Raw genomic sequence first — 16,217 nt, 5'->3', positions numbered from 1 at the left:
TCAATGTTTTCTAAGGTATCTTCTGCCCCTGAGATTCTCTCTTCTATCTCTTGTATTATGTTTGTGATGCAGGTATCTATGGCTACTGATTTCTTCCCTAGGGTTTCTAACTCCAGGGTTAACTCCCTTCATGATTTCTTTATTGTTTCTATTTCCATTTTTAGATCTTGGATGATTTTGTTCATTTCCTTTGCCTGTTTGATTGTCTTTTCCTGTAATTCTTTAAGGGATTTTTGTGTTTCCTCTTTAAGGGCTTCTAGCTGTTTACATGTGTTCTCTTGTATTTCTTTAAGGGAGTTATTTGTGTTCTTCTTAAAGTCCTTTGTCATCCTCATGAGACGTGACTTTAGATCCAAGTCTTGCTTTTCTGGTGTGATGGTGTATCCAAGACTTGCTATGGTGGCAGAATTGGGTTCTAATGATACCAAGTAACCTTGGCTTCTGTTGCTTCTTATGCTTACCTCCAGCCACCTGATTATCTCTAGTGCCCCCCTGCCTTTACGATATCTGACTGGAGCCTGTCCTTCTTGTAATCCTGGTTGAGTCAGAACTCCTCAAAGTCCAGCTGTCTCTGTGATCCTGTGATTCCAGAATCTTGTGATCCTGAGATTCTGGGTATGTCAGAGTTCCTGGGAGTCAAACTTCCTCTGAGACCCTGAGATCCTGGTGTGACCAAGCTCCTGGGGTCCTGGTTGTGGTAGAGCACCTGGGAGTGGAGCCTCCTCTGGAGGCTGTGAGACTACCTTCCGAGTTTGGGCCCAAAGTAAACCGGTGTAAACCGGAAGGACAGGGATCATAATAAAAATTTGAAACACCTTGGGTGCCTTCATTTTCTTCCAAAGGAATAGGAATAATAGGATATAAGAAATAAGTTTTTGTGAAGAGGGAACATTTTGCAGTGTCTCTGCCACCTTTCAGTCTCTGTCATTCACCACACTTGGTTCAGATTTAGGAACTTCCAGAAGGTCTTTCCTTTTGCCTTCCTATTTAAACACCATACCACACTCTCTAAGGAATATATCTTCCTGACCGAAGAATAAATTCATGTCATTTATTGGAATTCTGAGAACTTTTTTTCCAAGACAGGGTTTTTCTGAGGAGCCCTATCTGTCTTGGAATGCAGTCCAGGCTGGCCTTAACTCAGAAATGCACCAGCCTCTGCCTCCCCCTTTACTCCAGGTGCTGGGATTAAAGGTGTGTGCCCCACTGCCCAGCTGAGGATTCTTGTAGAATTTTTAAAATCAACGTTGCAGTTTTCACTGAATGATCCAATTAAAACTGATTGCTATTGCTGAATACTGCCCTTGTGTGGCTCACTTAAGAAACTCACAGAGATCTTTTATAATTATGTGTCTGTCTGTCTGTCTGTCTGTCTGTTGTGTACACATACATTGATCCTCATATGTGGGTGAGAGGACAGCTAGAAGGTATTGAATTTCTGCTTCCACCCTGTGGACTCCCCAGGCATCTGACTCGGGTTATTGGGGTCTCATCAGTGTTCAAAGAGACCATAATAGTAGCCATTCAGCTGTCTTCTGTAAGAGACAGCAATCCCTCAGAGAAGGGATGGTGGTTCTTACACAGTACCTGGCCAGCATTACACTTTGTATTCAAGCAATGCCTGATGATATGATAGAATAAAGGACCCTCTGAGTGCATGGACTGTAGAAGAGCATAGTCCCGGGAAATTTTAGCATCAATCTTGCTATAAACTAAGTGTGCCCCACATCCAAATTTATATTTTCGGGCTGAACCCTCAGTGTCATGGTGCTAGGGAATGGTTCTTTGGGAAGATGATAAAGTCATGAGAGTAGATCATCCCTCTTGTGTAGAAGGTAGCAGTCTTATACAAGAGGCTGCAGACAGGTCCCTTGTCTCTTCTACGTGAGAGTTGACAGTGGAAAGAGCCACTTGTGAGCCACTACACTGGTTCCTTTATCTTGAGCTTTACACTTTCCAGAATTCAGGGATACATAATTCTTGTTGAAGACTCATATTTTTGTTAGAATGGCTGAATCAACTAAAAGCTGAATTTCTTGTAATAAACATTATTCAGCCACAGAAGTATCCGACTAAATCCTGAAGCTGTTCCTACACAGTCATCTCTGAGCCACAGAGCAAACCCTGAAACTCCATCTACATGATATTGTGTAAGCGAAAGACAGATGTTAACAAGGGCACAGGCAGATGCTACAGTGCTGTCACATGTGGGCTGCTTCTGAGTGGACAAAAATGCCCAGGTGCCAAAACACAATCTAAAATAACATATGATCCATCTGACGTGTTGGAAATCATGGATAATCCACCCACTGCTGTCAAATGTCAGCAGCTGCCAGGACAAATACCTCTGGGGTTCCCGACTTGTGTAATCCCAAAAGCAGGGCCAGCCACTGCCCCAGACTCCTGGAGAACACAGGACAATACCTGTGGGTGTGGTGAGGTGGGCAGTCACGTGGCAGGCAGGGTTGGTTGTTCAGCTGGCCTTTCAGCCACACCTACAAGAGTTCACAAGTTTCCTGAAAAGGCCTGTTGCAAGAAGGGTACTGCACATAAGTTACCATGTGTTTTTTCTGCAGCTAAATGGCATTTCTGTGTTGCCTATGGGTTTAAGAGTCTTCCTCTAATGAGAGGATCTTTGTAAACTCACTACTGAGAAGTCACTTTGTACTTTTAAAAATTAATTTACATGCCAGAGGAAGTAATAGGGAATAAAGGAATATTTGATAACTCAGCAAAATAAGTTTTTTTAAAAAAATAGTTTATAAGGAGTCCTTATGCTAGGCTTATTTTTACAAAAATAGGGTAAAATTGAGAAAAACTCCGCTCAGTCCAAATTTGTATCATGATTATTTAAGCACTCTGGTCAACAATGGCTAATTTACTAAAGGCTGGTGGGGCTCAAGAACTGCTCCCTACAGCCCCTTGTTACAAACAGGAAGGCAGGTTCAGAGACGCACAGCCAGCAATGGCTACAGATCATGGTATGAACCTCAAAATAAGTTTCAGCACTTGGATTTTAATTATTTGGAGGGCACAAAATACCAAATGATAACCAGTTAAAACATTGAGCTATATGTAGTTATATGGGAAATATGAAATAAACACTACTCTAAATTTTTAATGGTGGAAAAACTTAACACTTAACGTTTTGGACAAAATAGATTCTATCTTTATTAAAGATACTCTAAGGGAATTTTCATGATTAGAAGAAGTTAGTGATACTATGTGCCATAGTTTAGAACTCCGAAGCACTGCCTATGGGAAGTATAAAATGAAATACTGTCAGCTTAAAATAGACTTCTGTTTTGTTTTGTTTTTTTCCTAGTTCTAGTTAGCATTCAAACTAAGACTCACTTTGACTTCCATAAATGCAAGATGATGTCTGATCTGTCTCCATATCTTAATTTAATACATATTATTCTGTAGATATTGCTCTTAAGTCATAAATGTATGTGGTTTCTTTCAAGTAGTTGACCGAATGGAATCATTATAAAAATACAATGCTTTTAATTGGCTAATACTATATATCTGAAACCTATCTACTTATCCCCCAGGAAGAGAAGATTTGACTTCTTAATGGAAGGTGTAAAGATGCAACAGGTAAGCACTTCTCATATTCAACACACCATGCAGATAGTCAAACATCTGTCATTCACTTCATTTTGTTAAACACAGCATTATACATCAGGAAAAATGTGGCCACAATTTTTTTGATTTACTTATTTCTTTCTTTTGTTATATTTAATTTTTAGAGCTTTCCTTTGAATTTTTTCTACCTTTTCTAGGTTCAGGTATTTTTTGTTTTCTTTTGTGCCTCAAGGTCTTTCCTGGATCCTTCTTAAGTTTTATCTTTTTAACTGACTCATGATAGTTGCACATTTGTATAGGGCATAGTGTGCTCTTGCTGTGCATGTATACACTGTGTAATAACTTTATCTAATCAATTATCATTTTCAGCATCTCAGACATTTATTATTTCTCTGAGTTGGGAGCACCCGGTTTCCTCTTCTAGCATTTTAGACATATACAGTGAGATATTATTAACCAGAGCCACCCACTGCACAGCAGAATACTGAAGCTAGCTCGGCCTATCCAACTGCAGTTTGGCAGTCGTTACATTCTCCCTTCCTCGTCAGTTTCCATAAGTTAGCTTTTCAGCTTCCTCTTAACAGTGCCTGTTCTTGTGCGCCTGCGCTGAGTCCTTTAACTTAACTCCAGGATTACTTTTGTTGATGTAAAGAACAGGGTTTCATTCTTTTATGATTTTTCCCTTTAGTGAGCTGAAATTGTGTTGCAGAATGCTAGAATTGAACGGTGTCATAGAAGATCTAGTCCAGCCTCCCCTCTTCAAAGCAGGGTTAGGTCTCCAAAATTTTTCTGCTTTATTTTTCTAACATTTGTTGAGCTAACTCTAGGTTGAATCCTCAAAATAGTCTCCTCCTCCTCCTCCTCCTCCTCCCATTACTACTACTAATTTGAATGGTATTTTTTCATTAAATCAAAAGGTCCGATGTTTTGCTTCCTAAATATCCAAGGACATCAAAAATTAACATCAGCGCCCTCTAGCTCATCATGAAAAGAACAAAAAACCTGAACCCTCTCTATTTTTATCATGTGTTCCACCCCTTAGAAGTTCCCATTTTAATTCTTACCAGTACTGCAAGTGTGGGCTCAGGTGGCACTACAAGCAGATAAAGGCCAACCACACACTTGCAGCATGAGGGCTCTGGACAGGAAGACCTCTCACTGCTGAGACATTAGAGGATCAGGGAGAAGAGGCCCGAGCTCTGCAAGCCAGGGAAAATAAAAGCCAAAGTCCATGGCAGAGGGTCAAAAAGTCACAGTGAGAGCTATTGACCTGTCACTCATTAGTAAATGGCTTGAGAGTCAAGAAAGCATCGCTGAGTGGGAGTTCAAAGATGACCTGCCAGAAGGCACAGCCTGGGCCGAGTCCTAAAGGGAAGGGAGGATAGCTTGCCAAGTGAAGAACAGCCAGCACGACACCATCCACACCATCCAGGACACCATCCGTGGCACCATCCACACCATCCACGGCACCATCTACATCATCCACGGCAGCAAGAAAACAAACAGGAAGGTGTGGTGTTGAAGAAGAATGTGAAGTCTAAGGGATGAGTGGTGTTGGAAACCAGGTACCTGGGATGAGGGAGAGCGTAGACACTGGACTGCATAGACACTTCGTGCCAGAGCAGGACATATGGAGCTTGTCCTGACAGCTGGAAGCATGGGGCTTTCTGACTGGAAAGCAATGCCACTCACTGGCTTGCTTTCTCTCTCTTGCCCTATACATTAAGCAATAAAATCCGTAGTTGTGACAAATGTTAAGACACAGAGCATAAAGCACTGGTTTAAATCAATGCTCCTGTAATCAATGCCAGTACCCTTGCATTGTTCCCAATCATATTTAGGCCCCAAGGATGAAAAGTGCTGTCCTGATTCTTAATCATTGCCTTTGTTTTTCTTTATAGTTTTATCATATACAACATATATGTATATGTGTATGTATATATGTATATGTGTATATGTACATATGTGTATATGTGTATATGTACATATGTGTATACGTGTATATGTACATATGTGTATATGTGTATATGTACATATGTGTATATGTGTATATGTACATATGTGTATATGTACATATGTGTATATGTGTATATATGTATATGTTGTGGGCCGACCAGCAGCTCGAGAGGAATGGTACAACCGAGATGGCAGCTTGAGCTGAAAGAGAGGAACTAAACGGACGGAAGAAAGAACGGAGCCAAGTCAAGCAGACTCTGATCAAAGCTCAATTTTACTATTCCAACATGAAGGAGGGGAAGGGGGTCCTGATTCCCGCCAAATAATCCTGGGGTCCAGTAGCAGGGTGACCACGTGTATGGCTTCGGAACAGCAAAGCGGCAAGTTCCAGCAGTGGGCGTGGCAGAACGATTGAGCGGCTAGCTCCATCCCGATGTAAACAGTGGAACTTTTAAGGCTGAGGGAGGGGAGGCTACATGTATATATGTATATGTGTATATGTGTATATGTGTATATGTGTATATGTGTATATGTGTATATGTGTATACGTGTATACGTGTATACGTGTATACGTGTATGTGTATATGTGTATACGTGTATACGTGTATGTGTATATGTGTATATATGTATATATGTATATATACATACTTTCAAAGTAGAATTTATGTCTTAGATCTTTAAAACTGTTTATAAATGAAATCACATTAAATAGATGGTGTTGGTGCACACCTTTAATTCCAGTGCTCAGGAGGCAGAGGCAGGCAGATCTCTGAATTCAAGACCAGCCTGGCCTACAAAATGAGTTCTAGGACAGCCAAGGCTACACAGAGAAACTTCATCTTGAAAAAAATTATATACTAAATATATTTTGAAGATTTAATTTTATCACTCAAACATAATATTTTATTTGCTTATTGGGGGGTGAGACAGGGTTTCTTTGCCACCATCAGCTTCAACATCACATTTTAAAGATTTGTCTTTGCTAATTGTTGCCACAGTAATATTTATTGTTTCACATTACTATATAGTGCTCACTTATTTGAATACTGTATAGGTTACAGCTTGTCTGTTTTTGGATACTTGATATCTTTATCAGTTCTTATCTAGATCCTGCCTCCCAGTCTTCTCTAAGGGCCTTAATGGCAGTCTCCAGCCCCTCTACATGGGGAAGTAGCCAGGCCCCACCCTACAGAAAACAAAAACAAACAAACAGAAAACCCCAAGACCAGGCAGCAAAACCCCTCCAATCCCATGCCACCCTGAAAAGCTCCTCTCCCCCCCACCCCAAGAAGTCCTATATAAAGCCTGACTCCTGCTCAGTTTCTATGTCTTTCCCAGAATATCTTCTGTGTGAGGTTTGTTGTTCCAGGAAGGTAATGGGATGTCCTATGTGCTCCCTGGGGCACAGGGGTGTGCAGTCTCCCCGTTTCTCTGTCTCTCACCCTCTCTCTTCTTCCTCCTTTGCTTCCTCCTCTTTTTCTTCTTCTTCCCTCTTCTCCTTCTTCCTCTTTTCTCTGTCTCTCTTTCTTCTCCTCTCCTCTCCTCTCCTCTCCTCTCCTCTCCTCTCCTCTCCTCTCCTCTCCTCTCCTCTCCTCTCCTCCCCTCCCCTCCCCTCCCCTCCCCTCCCCTCCCCTCCCCTCCCCTCCCCTCCCCTCCCCTCCCCTCCCCTCCCCTCCCCTCCCCTCCCCTCCCCTCCCCTCCCCTCCCCTCTCCTCTCCTCTCCTCTCCTCTCCTCTCCTCTCCTCTGACTTTTTTTCAAGATTGGGACTCTCTGTGTAGCTCTAGCTGTCACTTTGTAGATCAGGCCTGCCTCAAACTCACAGAAAATCTGTCTACCATTGTCTACGCTTGTGGAATCATTCAGAATTGTTATTTCTTTCTCATTTTTCTTTTTTTGCTTTTCTTCTTTGTTTTATTCCCCACCCCTTCCTGATGCTAGGGCTTGAACCCAGGACTCGTGCCTATAAGCACCCACTCTACCACCGAGCTCCAGGTCAGCCTCTCTCACCAGAGTGGTATTAAGTGCTTTGAGTTTCATCGTGACGTTTATATTTTTGGGAGAGGGGGCAGAGATATGTGAGTGAGTAGGTTTCGAGACAGGGTTTCTCTGTGTAGCCCTGGCTGTCCTGGAACTCTCTGTAAATCAGGCTGGCCTTCAACTCAGAGATCTGCCTGCCTTTGCCTCGCAAGTGTTGGGATTAAAGGTGTGTACCCCCACCCTCCACTGCCCAGTTTATGTCTTTTATATACTGACAGCATTTTTTTTAGAGTGAAATAATCTTCCATTGTCTGCATGTACATTATTTGTTTGTTTACTGAAGGACAGCTCGATTATTTGGAGAGTAATGACTAAAGCTGCTATAAACATCTGTGTGCAGGTTTTCTGTGGGACATATGTTCTTGCCTACCTTAGGTAGATACCAAAGTGTCACAAATACTCAATTGTAAGGTGAGAGTACTTTAATTGTTTTAGGATTTTTATTGTTGTGAAGAGATGCCATGATTATGGCAAGCCTTATACAAAGAAATCATTTAATTGGGGCTGGTTTAGAGCTCAGAGGTTTAGTCCATGACCATCATGGCAGGGAACATGCTGGCATGCAGGCAGATGTGATGCTGGAGTGGTAGTTGAGAGTTCTACATTTTAAAAAAAGATTTATTTATTTATTTTATGCATATGAGTACACTGTAGCTGTACAGATGGTTGTGAGCCTTCATGTGGTTGTTGGGAATTGAATTTTTAGTACCATTGCTTGCTCCGGCCTAAAGATTTATTTATTATTATATATAAGCACACTGTAGCTGTCTTCAGATGTGTCAGATCTCATTACAGGTGGTTGTGAGCCACCATGTGGGTGCTGGGATTTGAACTCAGGACCTTCGGAAGAGCAGTCAGTGCTCTTCTGAGCCATCTCACCAGCTACAAGAGTTCTACATCTTGATCCACAGATTGCAAGGAGAGGTTGTGTGTCACAGTGAGCACAGCTTGAGCATATAAAGAGACCTCAAAGCCCACCCCCACAGTGACAGACTTCCTCCAACAAAGCCACACCCACCCCAATAAGGTCACACCTCCTAAGAGTGCCACTTTTAGAAAAAGGTCTGCTTCATGAAGAGGAGATATCCAATCTGAAAAGTAGTCCTGGAACAGAATTAAACTGCATAGAAAACTGAGTCATGCCTGCCAGCAACTCAATTTTTCTAAATTGAAAACCTAATATCTTTAATATTAAAATTCTAATAAAATGATCTGGGCAGTGGTGGCTCATGCCTTTAATGCCAGCACACAAGAGACAGAGGCAGGTGGATCAGTTCAAGGTCAGACTGGTCCAAGTTCCAAGAAAGCCAAAGCTACACAGAGAAACTGTCTCCAAATATAACCAAACAAAACAAAAATCTAAAAAAGAATTAAGTTTAAGGGTAATATGAGTACTATTGAAGGTATGGGGTAACTGCTGGATGTGTAAGTGAAAATGTCTATTGAACAACTGTAATCATCCGTGCAGAACTTGGAAGGAAAGGAGAAGACGGCTTTGGGCATGTTGACACGTAGTCTAAGCCATGATAAAGAGCATTGATAAGGTGCAGGATGCTTGAACATTTACTATGTGCTGGAACTATTACAAATATGTTACATATATCATTTCATTTAGTCTCTGCAACCCAATGGACAAGGCAAATGCAGTTTCATTTTATAGATGAGAAAACAGAGGCATGGGAAGATTCACTTGCCTGCCAAGTTGGCATACTGGTGTAGTCAAGAGGAAGTTAATCAGGTAAGGATTGAGCTTTGGTGGGTAACAATATTAATGGTAAGAGGAGGCAGAGAACCTGGGATCAACAGGCAAAGAGCTGGGAAGAGAGAGAGAAAACAGTCATTGTTGCCAAATTTGGATTAGTTTAATATGCAAAGTACTGCAGGTGTATGGTACTACAGAATAGAGTACCACCCCTACCCCAAACCCCGCCCCTGTGCAATCTGGCTTAGAGTTTAGCCATGAATAAAACCTCTTCCATCTAGGTCCATAGCTTCCAGAAAAGGAAGTAAAGCCTTTAAAATTTTTCTAAAAATAAAGTACAAAAAATGAGTTATTGCTCTTTGGTCACTTCTAACAGCTTGAGTAAAAATGAATATCCTTCTCTAGATAGTTGAGTTACACGTAGTTATGGGAAGGTGGTAGAAAAACATGGGACCCAATAGGCAAGACACTTGTGCTGAGAACACTGAGCAGACTTATGCAAACACACAGCAGGAAGTCCTGGGAGACTCCTGATTCTTCCCATGCCTCAAGCTTCAGCAACCCCCACTGGTGACTGATGAAGATGAGTGGGAGCGGGTATCCAGGTAGCTACTCACCTGCACCTGGAACCTCCCCCAAGGCTCTGTCTTCTGAATGCTGCCCTGTTCTTCTGTGGATAGGCTGACTACTATATGTCACAAAGTTGACATTTCAAGGTGTCTTCAGCTCTGACATAAGTAGCCTGCCCAAACAGGCCTGACCTAGAAGGGGCTGGAGTTGTAAGTTGAAGAAAACATGCATAGTTCTGACTGCAAAACCAGAAGAGAAACTCTAAGTTTGTCTTTTGTCTTTCATCCACTAATTATTGCCACAGACATTTACTGACCATCTACAGTATTCTAGGTGCTGTTACAATGTTGACTTAACAAATTAAGTCAAGCTTGATCCTCATACTCATGGAGTTTATAATCTAGTTGGGGAGCTAAACAGAAAATAGCAAACATCAAATTAACTACTACAAAACTGTCACCTGTAATAAGGAAACCAAGATGGAGCTGGAAGAAAAATAAGACAAGAATATGAACGTCTTAGAAAAGACCATGGGAAGTGCTGCTAAAACTGTTCTCACACATGCCATGGAGTCACAAGTATGGACCGTATTTCCCCTTTCCCTTGTGGTTAACTGAAGCCCATAATTGCTTCTGTTCAGCTGTTGCTGACTGAGCAGGGCACTTCCCTAAAAGAAACCCCATAATATTTGGCATGGTTTTGGCAGCCAGTGATAGGTAGCATAGACATTGATCAGCTTTCATTATGAAATGGGACAAAATGTTATTTAACTAAGGAAAAATGTGGCTTTCAGTGGTGGAAGAGAGTAGAGCATTCCTAGTGTGTATTTGCTGCTATGGTTAGGATTTGGCAAGGTTATATAAGCTCACAGAGAATTGGCTACCTTGTAAACAAGAAAGGAGCAGGGCTATTTCAGAAATTGGAGCTTTGCAAAATTACAAATTCTTATAGACTCTATAGAGTACAAACAGAAAGATAGGAATTAATAAATTACTGAAAGACAAATCCCATTAAAGTAACTGTGAATGAGGTCAAACGCAAAGTGTGGCCTCTAGACCTATTGGCAATATTGCTCAATAAATAAGGCACATCAGGACTGACAGTATTAAAGGATCCTACTAGATAAGCAGTCTGGGCAAAGATAAAATTAGGTGTAGCTTTTCCAACAGAGGTTCATAGATTATGTAGGCTCAAGTTACCTGCAACAGCAGTAGGGATGAATGGGAGTGATATGGGTCCAAAATAAAAAGAATTTAATGGATCTGAGAAGCAACTTTCCAAAACCAAATGCAAACATTAACAAGAATACTTGACTAGAATCAAAGATACTTATTAAATTTTAGGAGGGATTTAGAGCTACAAAACCATAAACTCAAGTAGGCCTATGTTCCTTTAGCATTACACAAATAAAACACAGACAAAGAAAATTGCTTGGTAGCCCAAAGTGCCTATACCTTAGTATGTAGTGGAGGAGAAGAACGTCCAGAAACTGGAAGACACAGAATCAAGGAATGTTTGTACTCATCTCAGAATTGAACAGGACAGTCTGAACTTTTACACGGCTTCCTTTCTCTCCTTTTAGGATGGAGTACTTCCTGCAGATGTCATGGCTGTCTTTACTGTGTACATTTTACAGAGAACAGATTGATCTGTGATTACCATTTTACAGGTCTGTCAATCAAAAGGAGCCACGTGAAGACGTGACATAATATTGGGGTGACCACGTACTACCTGAAGACTCTGAATTTGGATCGCAAAAATTTAAGACTAAAAATGCCTTAGTTAAGAGGCTGGAAAACTGTACTTTTGTTAGGTTTTAGTTATGGAAAACTTGAATAAAGTCACCTGCCCAAAGGTTACAAACACAGCAAGGTTCTTTTTGATGGAATATGAAAATCATGGATGAGGAAGAAAATATGAGAGGGATGAAGATGAAGAATCATCTGGCAATGAGAAGGAAATTAGTCAAGACACATGGAAAAGAAGATGACACCATGAAAAAATCCTGGTCTGGACTTGGCTTCTAACCATAGATGAAAGGAGGGGCTCTCACTACACTTTGTCCAGCTTTAGTGCTAGGTACTATGGCAGTCTCTGTCGTGTATAGCTAGGAAGGCAAGTGGCCTAAGAAAGGAATAAATGTTTCTTGACCCATGTCAAAACTTTCTTTGTAGTATAAGCTATTTATACTTATTATATGAAACAAAACCAGCCTAGTGGATGGGAAGATAATTTATTGTGAACTATCTGCCATCCCAGTTCTGTTGTTCCCCTCGGGGCATCCAGGCTCCTGGGCTGTACTAGAGGAAATGTTGCTTAGCTAGGGTGAGTACAAAATAGGATCTCAACACTGCGTACGTGAGAAACAGCCTTTTAGGGAGACAGTTTCAGCGAGACAGCTCGTTTAATTGTGGGGGAACAAAGGCTATTATGTGAGGAGTTGGATAAAGGCTTTCTGGGTGCATGTACATCATTGGCCAGGGTCAAAGTGCTGGAAATGCTTTATTTGCATGAAGAGGAATTCCACGTGCTTGCTGGACATGTCCTTATAAGGAAAGAGGAAGTTTAACCTGGCCACCAGGCTATGTGGCCACTTCAAGGGTGGCAGAGGTATAGGGTGGAAGGCTATATGCACTTGCATATGCAGATCCAGGGCAGGCAGGGAGCAGTCCTACTCCTGCGGGTCTCAAAATGAGATTTTGGGGGTTGGGACATGCCTAGGCCTCTCTGGCTCTGGGCTGGTTCCCCCGGTTGCATGGCTCCCTGGCTTCACAAACTACTCAAGCTCTGTGTAGATGCCATCCTTGTGTTGGGCTAAGGGCCATATGAATTATTTTAAGTAGTACGCAGTCATCAAGTGCCTGTGCCTATTCCTTGGCCTAAAACTGTGAACACATTTGGAGCCTTAAATGATATGCAATAAAGTTAACTGTTGTACATTCTCAGGGATAAGGAGAGTAAGTTGTAACCTGCCAAACCGATCACTCTTTCTGCCATGTACACGCACCAAACACAGTTTTCTCATCAGCTGCTGGACTTACAGAACACCTGAGCTCAAAGCTCGTGCTCTTTCTAGCGTTCTCCACTTCATTTGGGAGCTATGAAATAGTAGCATTCAATGTCACAGCCTTGCTTAGAGTTTGTATCAGAAGAACTACCAGGAGGGGAATGAAAACAGGAGTCATGTTAGGTGTAGCTTCAACTTAAAAAACTGTTTGGTTTAACTAGCATTCTGGTTTGGTTTCTGTGCTGCTGTTTGTTTTGTTTTGGAACAGGGTTGGTCTCACTGTAGAGTTTTGGCTGCCCTGGAATTCCAGATATAGACCAGGCTAGCTTTGAACTCACAGAGATCCACCTGTCTGTCTCTGCCTTCCCAATGCTACCATTAAAGACTAGGATTAAAGACATCACTCTCAGTTTTACTGTTGTTTCGCTTATGAAAGAAAAATTAAATGTTCCTGTTTCCTGTAAATGTTGTGGTTTTTTGTAACTGGGACTTGGCTTAGGCATTAGGGCTGCTGCAATAGAGAAAAATTCAGAAGTTTTCCGAGCTTTGTCATCTGCCTACATTGTAAGAGGTCACTTTGGGTTGGAGGAAAGCAAAGAAACAGAACTGGAGTTTTCTTGGAAGCATTCCAGAACAGAGGGAGTAATGTGACTGGGACCTCAGCCTTCTGCTCTGTCCTTTGCAGTTTAGATCCTGGAAGGCTGGCTAGGGGCTAAGAAAGAACGAAAAAGGAACAGGCATGCAGACACAATGAGGCTGGGGTCAGGTGGGTCTCCCCTTAGCTTGTATATTAGGTACAGCATGGAAAAGGGGTTAGATTGGGAAGCCATCTCTGTAGTCCAGAAGTCACAGCCTATAAACTTCCAGGAGAAGGCTGCAATTGCTAGTTTTACATGCACCAGTCAACTGTTTATAAACATACTCAGACTCCCAAGGACAGCTTTGCTGTTACTTTTGACTGTGACCTGTACGGGTCATGGCTCCTGCGAATTTACATGGACCAATTGGTCTCACAGGCTGCCCATGTTGAGATACACAGTCATTCAGATCTTCTCTTTACTCAGGACTTTTCTGCTCCCTACAGTCTTGGGATGTGGAGTGGATCTTAGGAAATCAAAGATCATAGAGACTTTATTTGTGGGACTTTACCAGAACTGGTGTGATCGAAAAAAAAGAAAGTGAAACCCAGAAGGGGCTAAGAAGCCTTCTTCCTTTTTGAAAGTAGCTTCAAAGTACGATGTAAAGTACAGTACACTGTTCACTCAACCTTCCTGAGAAGCAGAGCCTGTGGGGTGTCCAGTGTGAGCAGAACCCATGGAAAAGTTCAAGGCAGTGCTGGACCTGCAGAGAAAGCACCGAAACGCCCTGGGCTATAGCCTGGTGACCCTACTGACAGCTGGTGGGGAGAAGATCTTCTCCTCAGTGGTGTTCCAGTGTCCCTGCACTGCCACCTGGAACCTGCCCTACGGCCTAGTGTTCCTGCTGGTGCCTGCTCTCGCGCTTTTCCTCCTGGGATATGCGCTGAGCGCCCGCACATGGCGCCTGCTCACCGGCTGCTGCTCTAGGAGCGCGCGATTCAGTTCGGGGTTGCGCAGCACGTTCGTGTGCGCTCAGCTCAGCATGACCGCGGCGTTCGCGCCCCTCACCTGGGTGGCCGTGGCGCTGCTCGAGGGCTCTTTCTACCAATGTGCTGTCAGCGGGAGCCCGCGCTTGGCGCCATACCTGTGCAAGGGCCGCGACCCCAACTGCAATGCCACGCTACCGCAGGTTCCCTGCAACAAGCAGAAGGTGGAAATGCAGGAGATCCTGAGCCAGCTCAAGGCTCAGTCTCAGGTCAGACTCTGCGAGCGATGGGGAGGCTCAGAGGGGCGAGGAAGTCAGTGACTTTTCTCTAGACCAGGGACTGAATATTTAAATAGGGAAACTTGTCCCCTCTGTAGGAGTCGAAGTACTTTTTATGTTATTCCTTAGTGTTCCTTTCCACTGTGTAGCAAAGCCTCAGGACAGGTGAATTTTGTACATTCTGGGAAAACTAGAAGCATTATTACATTAGAACCTATCTTGCCAGCCCCAAACACACTATCCACACATTTAGAAAGCTCCGGGGCTCTGGAGGAGGAGATGCTCTTTATAATGAGTGCCCTTTCCTCTGGATCTGTAGAAGCCCCACATTTTCAGTTACAGGGGAGAGATACGTGAGCTCTTTTTTTTTTTTTTTTTTTTTGTATATTTTACATGACTTGGACTAATGGACTATTGTTGACTTTCTAAAACAGCAGTAGGGTTGTTGTACTGTGTTTCGTGTATGTGTGTGTGTGTGTGTGTGTGTGGTGGAGGATAATTTTTTTTGTTTTGTTTTGTTTTTTTATTTCTTTTTTTTTTTTTTTTTTTGCGACAGGATTTCTCTGTGCAGCCCTGGTTGTCCTGGAACTCAGGCTGTAGACCAGGCTGGCCTCGAACTCAGAAATTCACCTACCTCTGCCTCCCAAGTGCTGGAATTAAAGGCGTGCGCCACCACCGCCCGGCTGGTGGAGGATAATTACTACCAACAGTTCTTTTTCTAAAGGGCTTAAGACAAGACTTGTTCACTATCAAAGCTGGTAAATAGTTTAGTAAATACTTTATCTCGGGCTTTTAAATTTTTCTAATGTCAAAAGTCACTAAGTTGCCTTCCTGTTTTGTTTCCTGTAGGTGCTCGGTTGGATTCTGATAGCTGCCGTTATTATCTTACTTCTTCTTGTTAAGTCTGTGACCCGATGCTTCTCTCCAGTTAGTTATCTGCAGTTAAAATTCTGGGAAATCTATTGGGAAAAGGAGAAGCAGATTCTTCAAAATCAAGCTACAGAGCATGCGACACAGTTGGCCAAAGAGAATGTTAGATGTTTCTTTGAGTGCTCGAAGCCGAAGGAATGCAACACTCCAAGCAGTAAAGACTGGCAGGAAATCTCAGCATTATACACATTCAATCCCAAGAACCAGTTCTACAGCATGCTGCACAAGTATGTTAGCAGAAAAGAAATGAGCGGCAGTGTCCACTCTGTGGAAGGAGATGCAGTGATCCCTGTCCTTGGCTTTGTAGATGACATGTCCATGACCAACACTCAGGAACTATAATCTTGCACAAGAACAGAAAAAAAATAGTTTTGAATTGTTGCTTTTATATAAAAAATAAATATTGGTATATTTTAAGGCTGTTTCTCCCAAGTTGTGAGACTTAATTCTGAAACTGTAACAAACGTTTAACCTTTGTATTATATTGTTTTTGTTCTATTATTTATTTGCTTTTCATCCCAATTGCAGCCCCCTCTTTCTGCCCAATCCTCCTGTCATATAGACCCTCCTCCACTGTCCCCTCC

At 42.4% G+C, this 16,217-nt stretch overlaps 1 protein-coding gene across 1 annotated transcript; it reads left to right on the top strand.

Annotated features, from left to right (window-relative positions):
- Window positions 1–14,078: 14,078 nt before the first annotated feature.
- Window positions 14,079–15,975, top strand: Calhm6 (calcium homeostasis modulator family member 6). The gene is made up of 2 exons (XM_021175210.3): window positions 14,079–14,694; window positions 15,553–15,975. Exons 1-2 carry the CDS (start codon window positions 14,176–14,178, stop codon window positions 15,973–15,975), a joined length of 942 nt encoding a protein of 313 aa, XP_021030869.1. The 5' UTR covers window positions 14,079–14,175.
- Window positions 15,976–16,217: the final 242 nt, after the last annotated feature.

The sequence above is a fragment of the Mus caroli genome, unplaced genomic scaffold, assembly GCF_978045245.1.
Source record: "Mus caroli unplaced genomic scaffold, Mus_caroli_1 scaffold_9, whole genome shotgun sequence".
Taxonomy (NCBI): domain Eukaryota; kingdom Metazoa; phylum Chordata; class Mammalia; order Rodentia; family Muridae; genus Mus; species Mus caroli.
The sequence above is the reverse complement of the archived record's forward strand: the minus strand, read 5'-3'. Positions and strand labels throughout refer to the sequence as shown.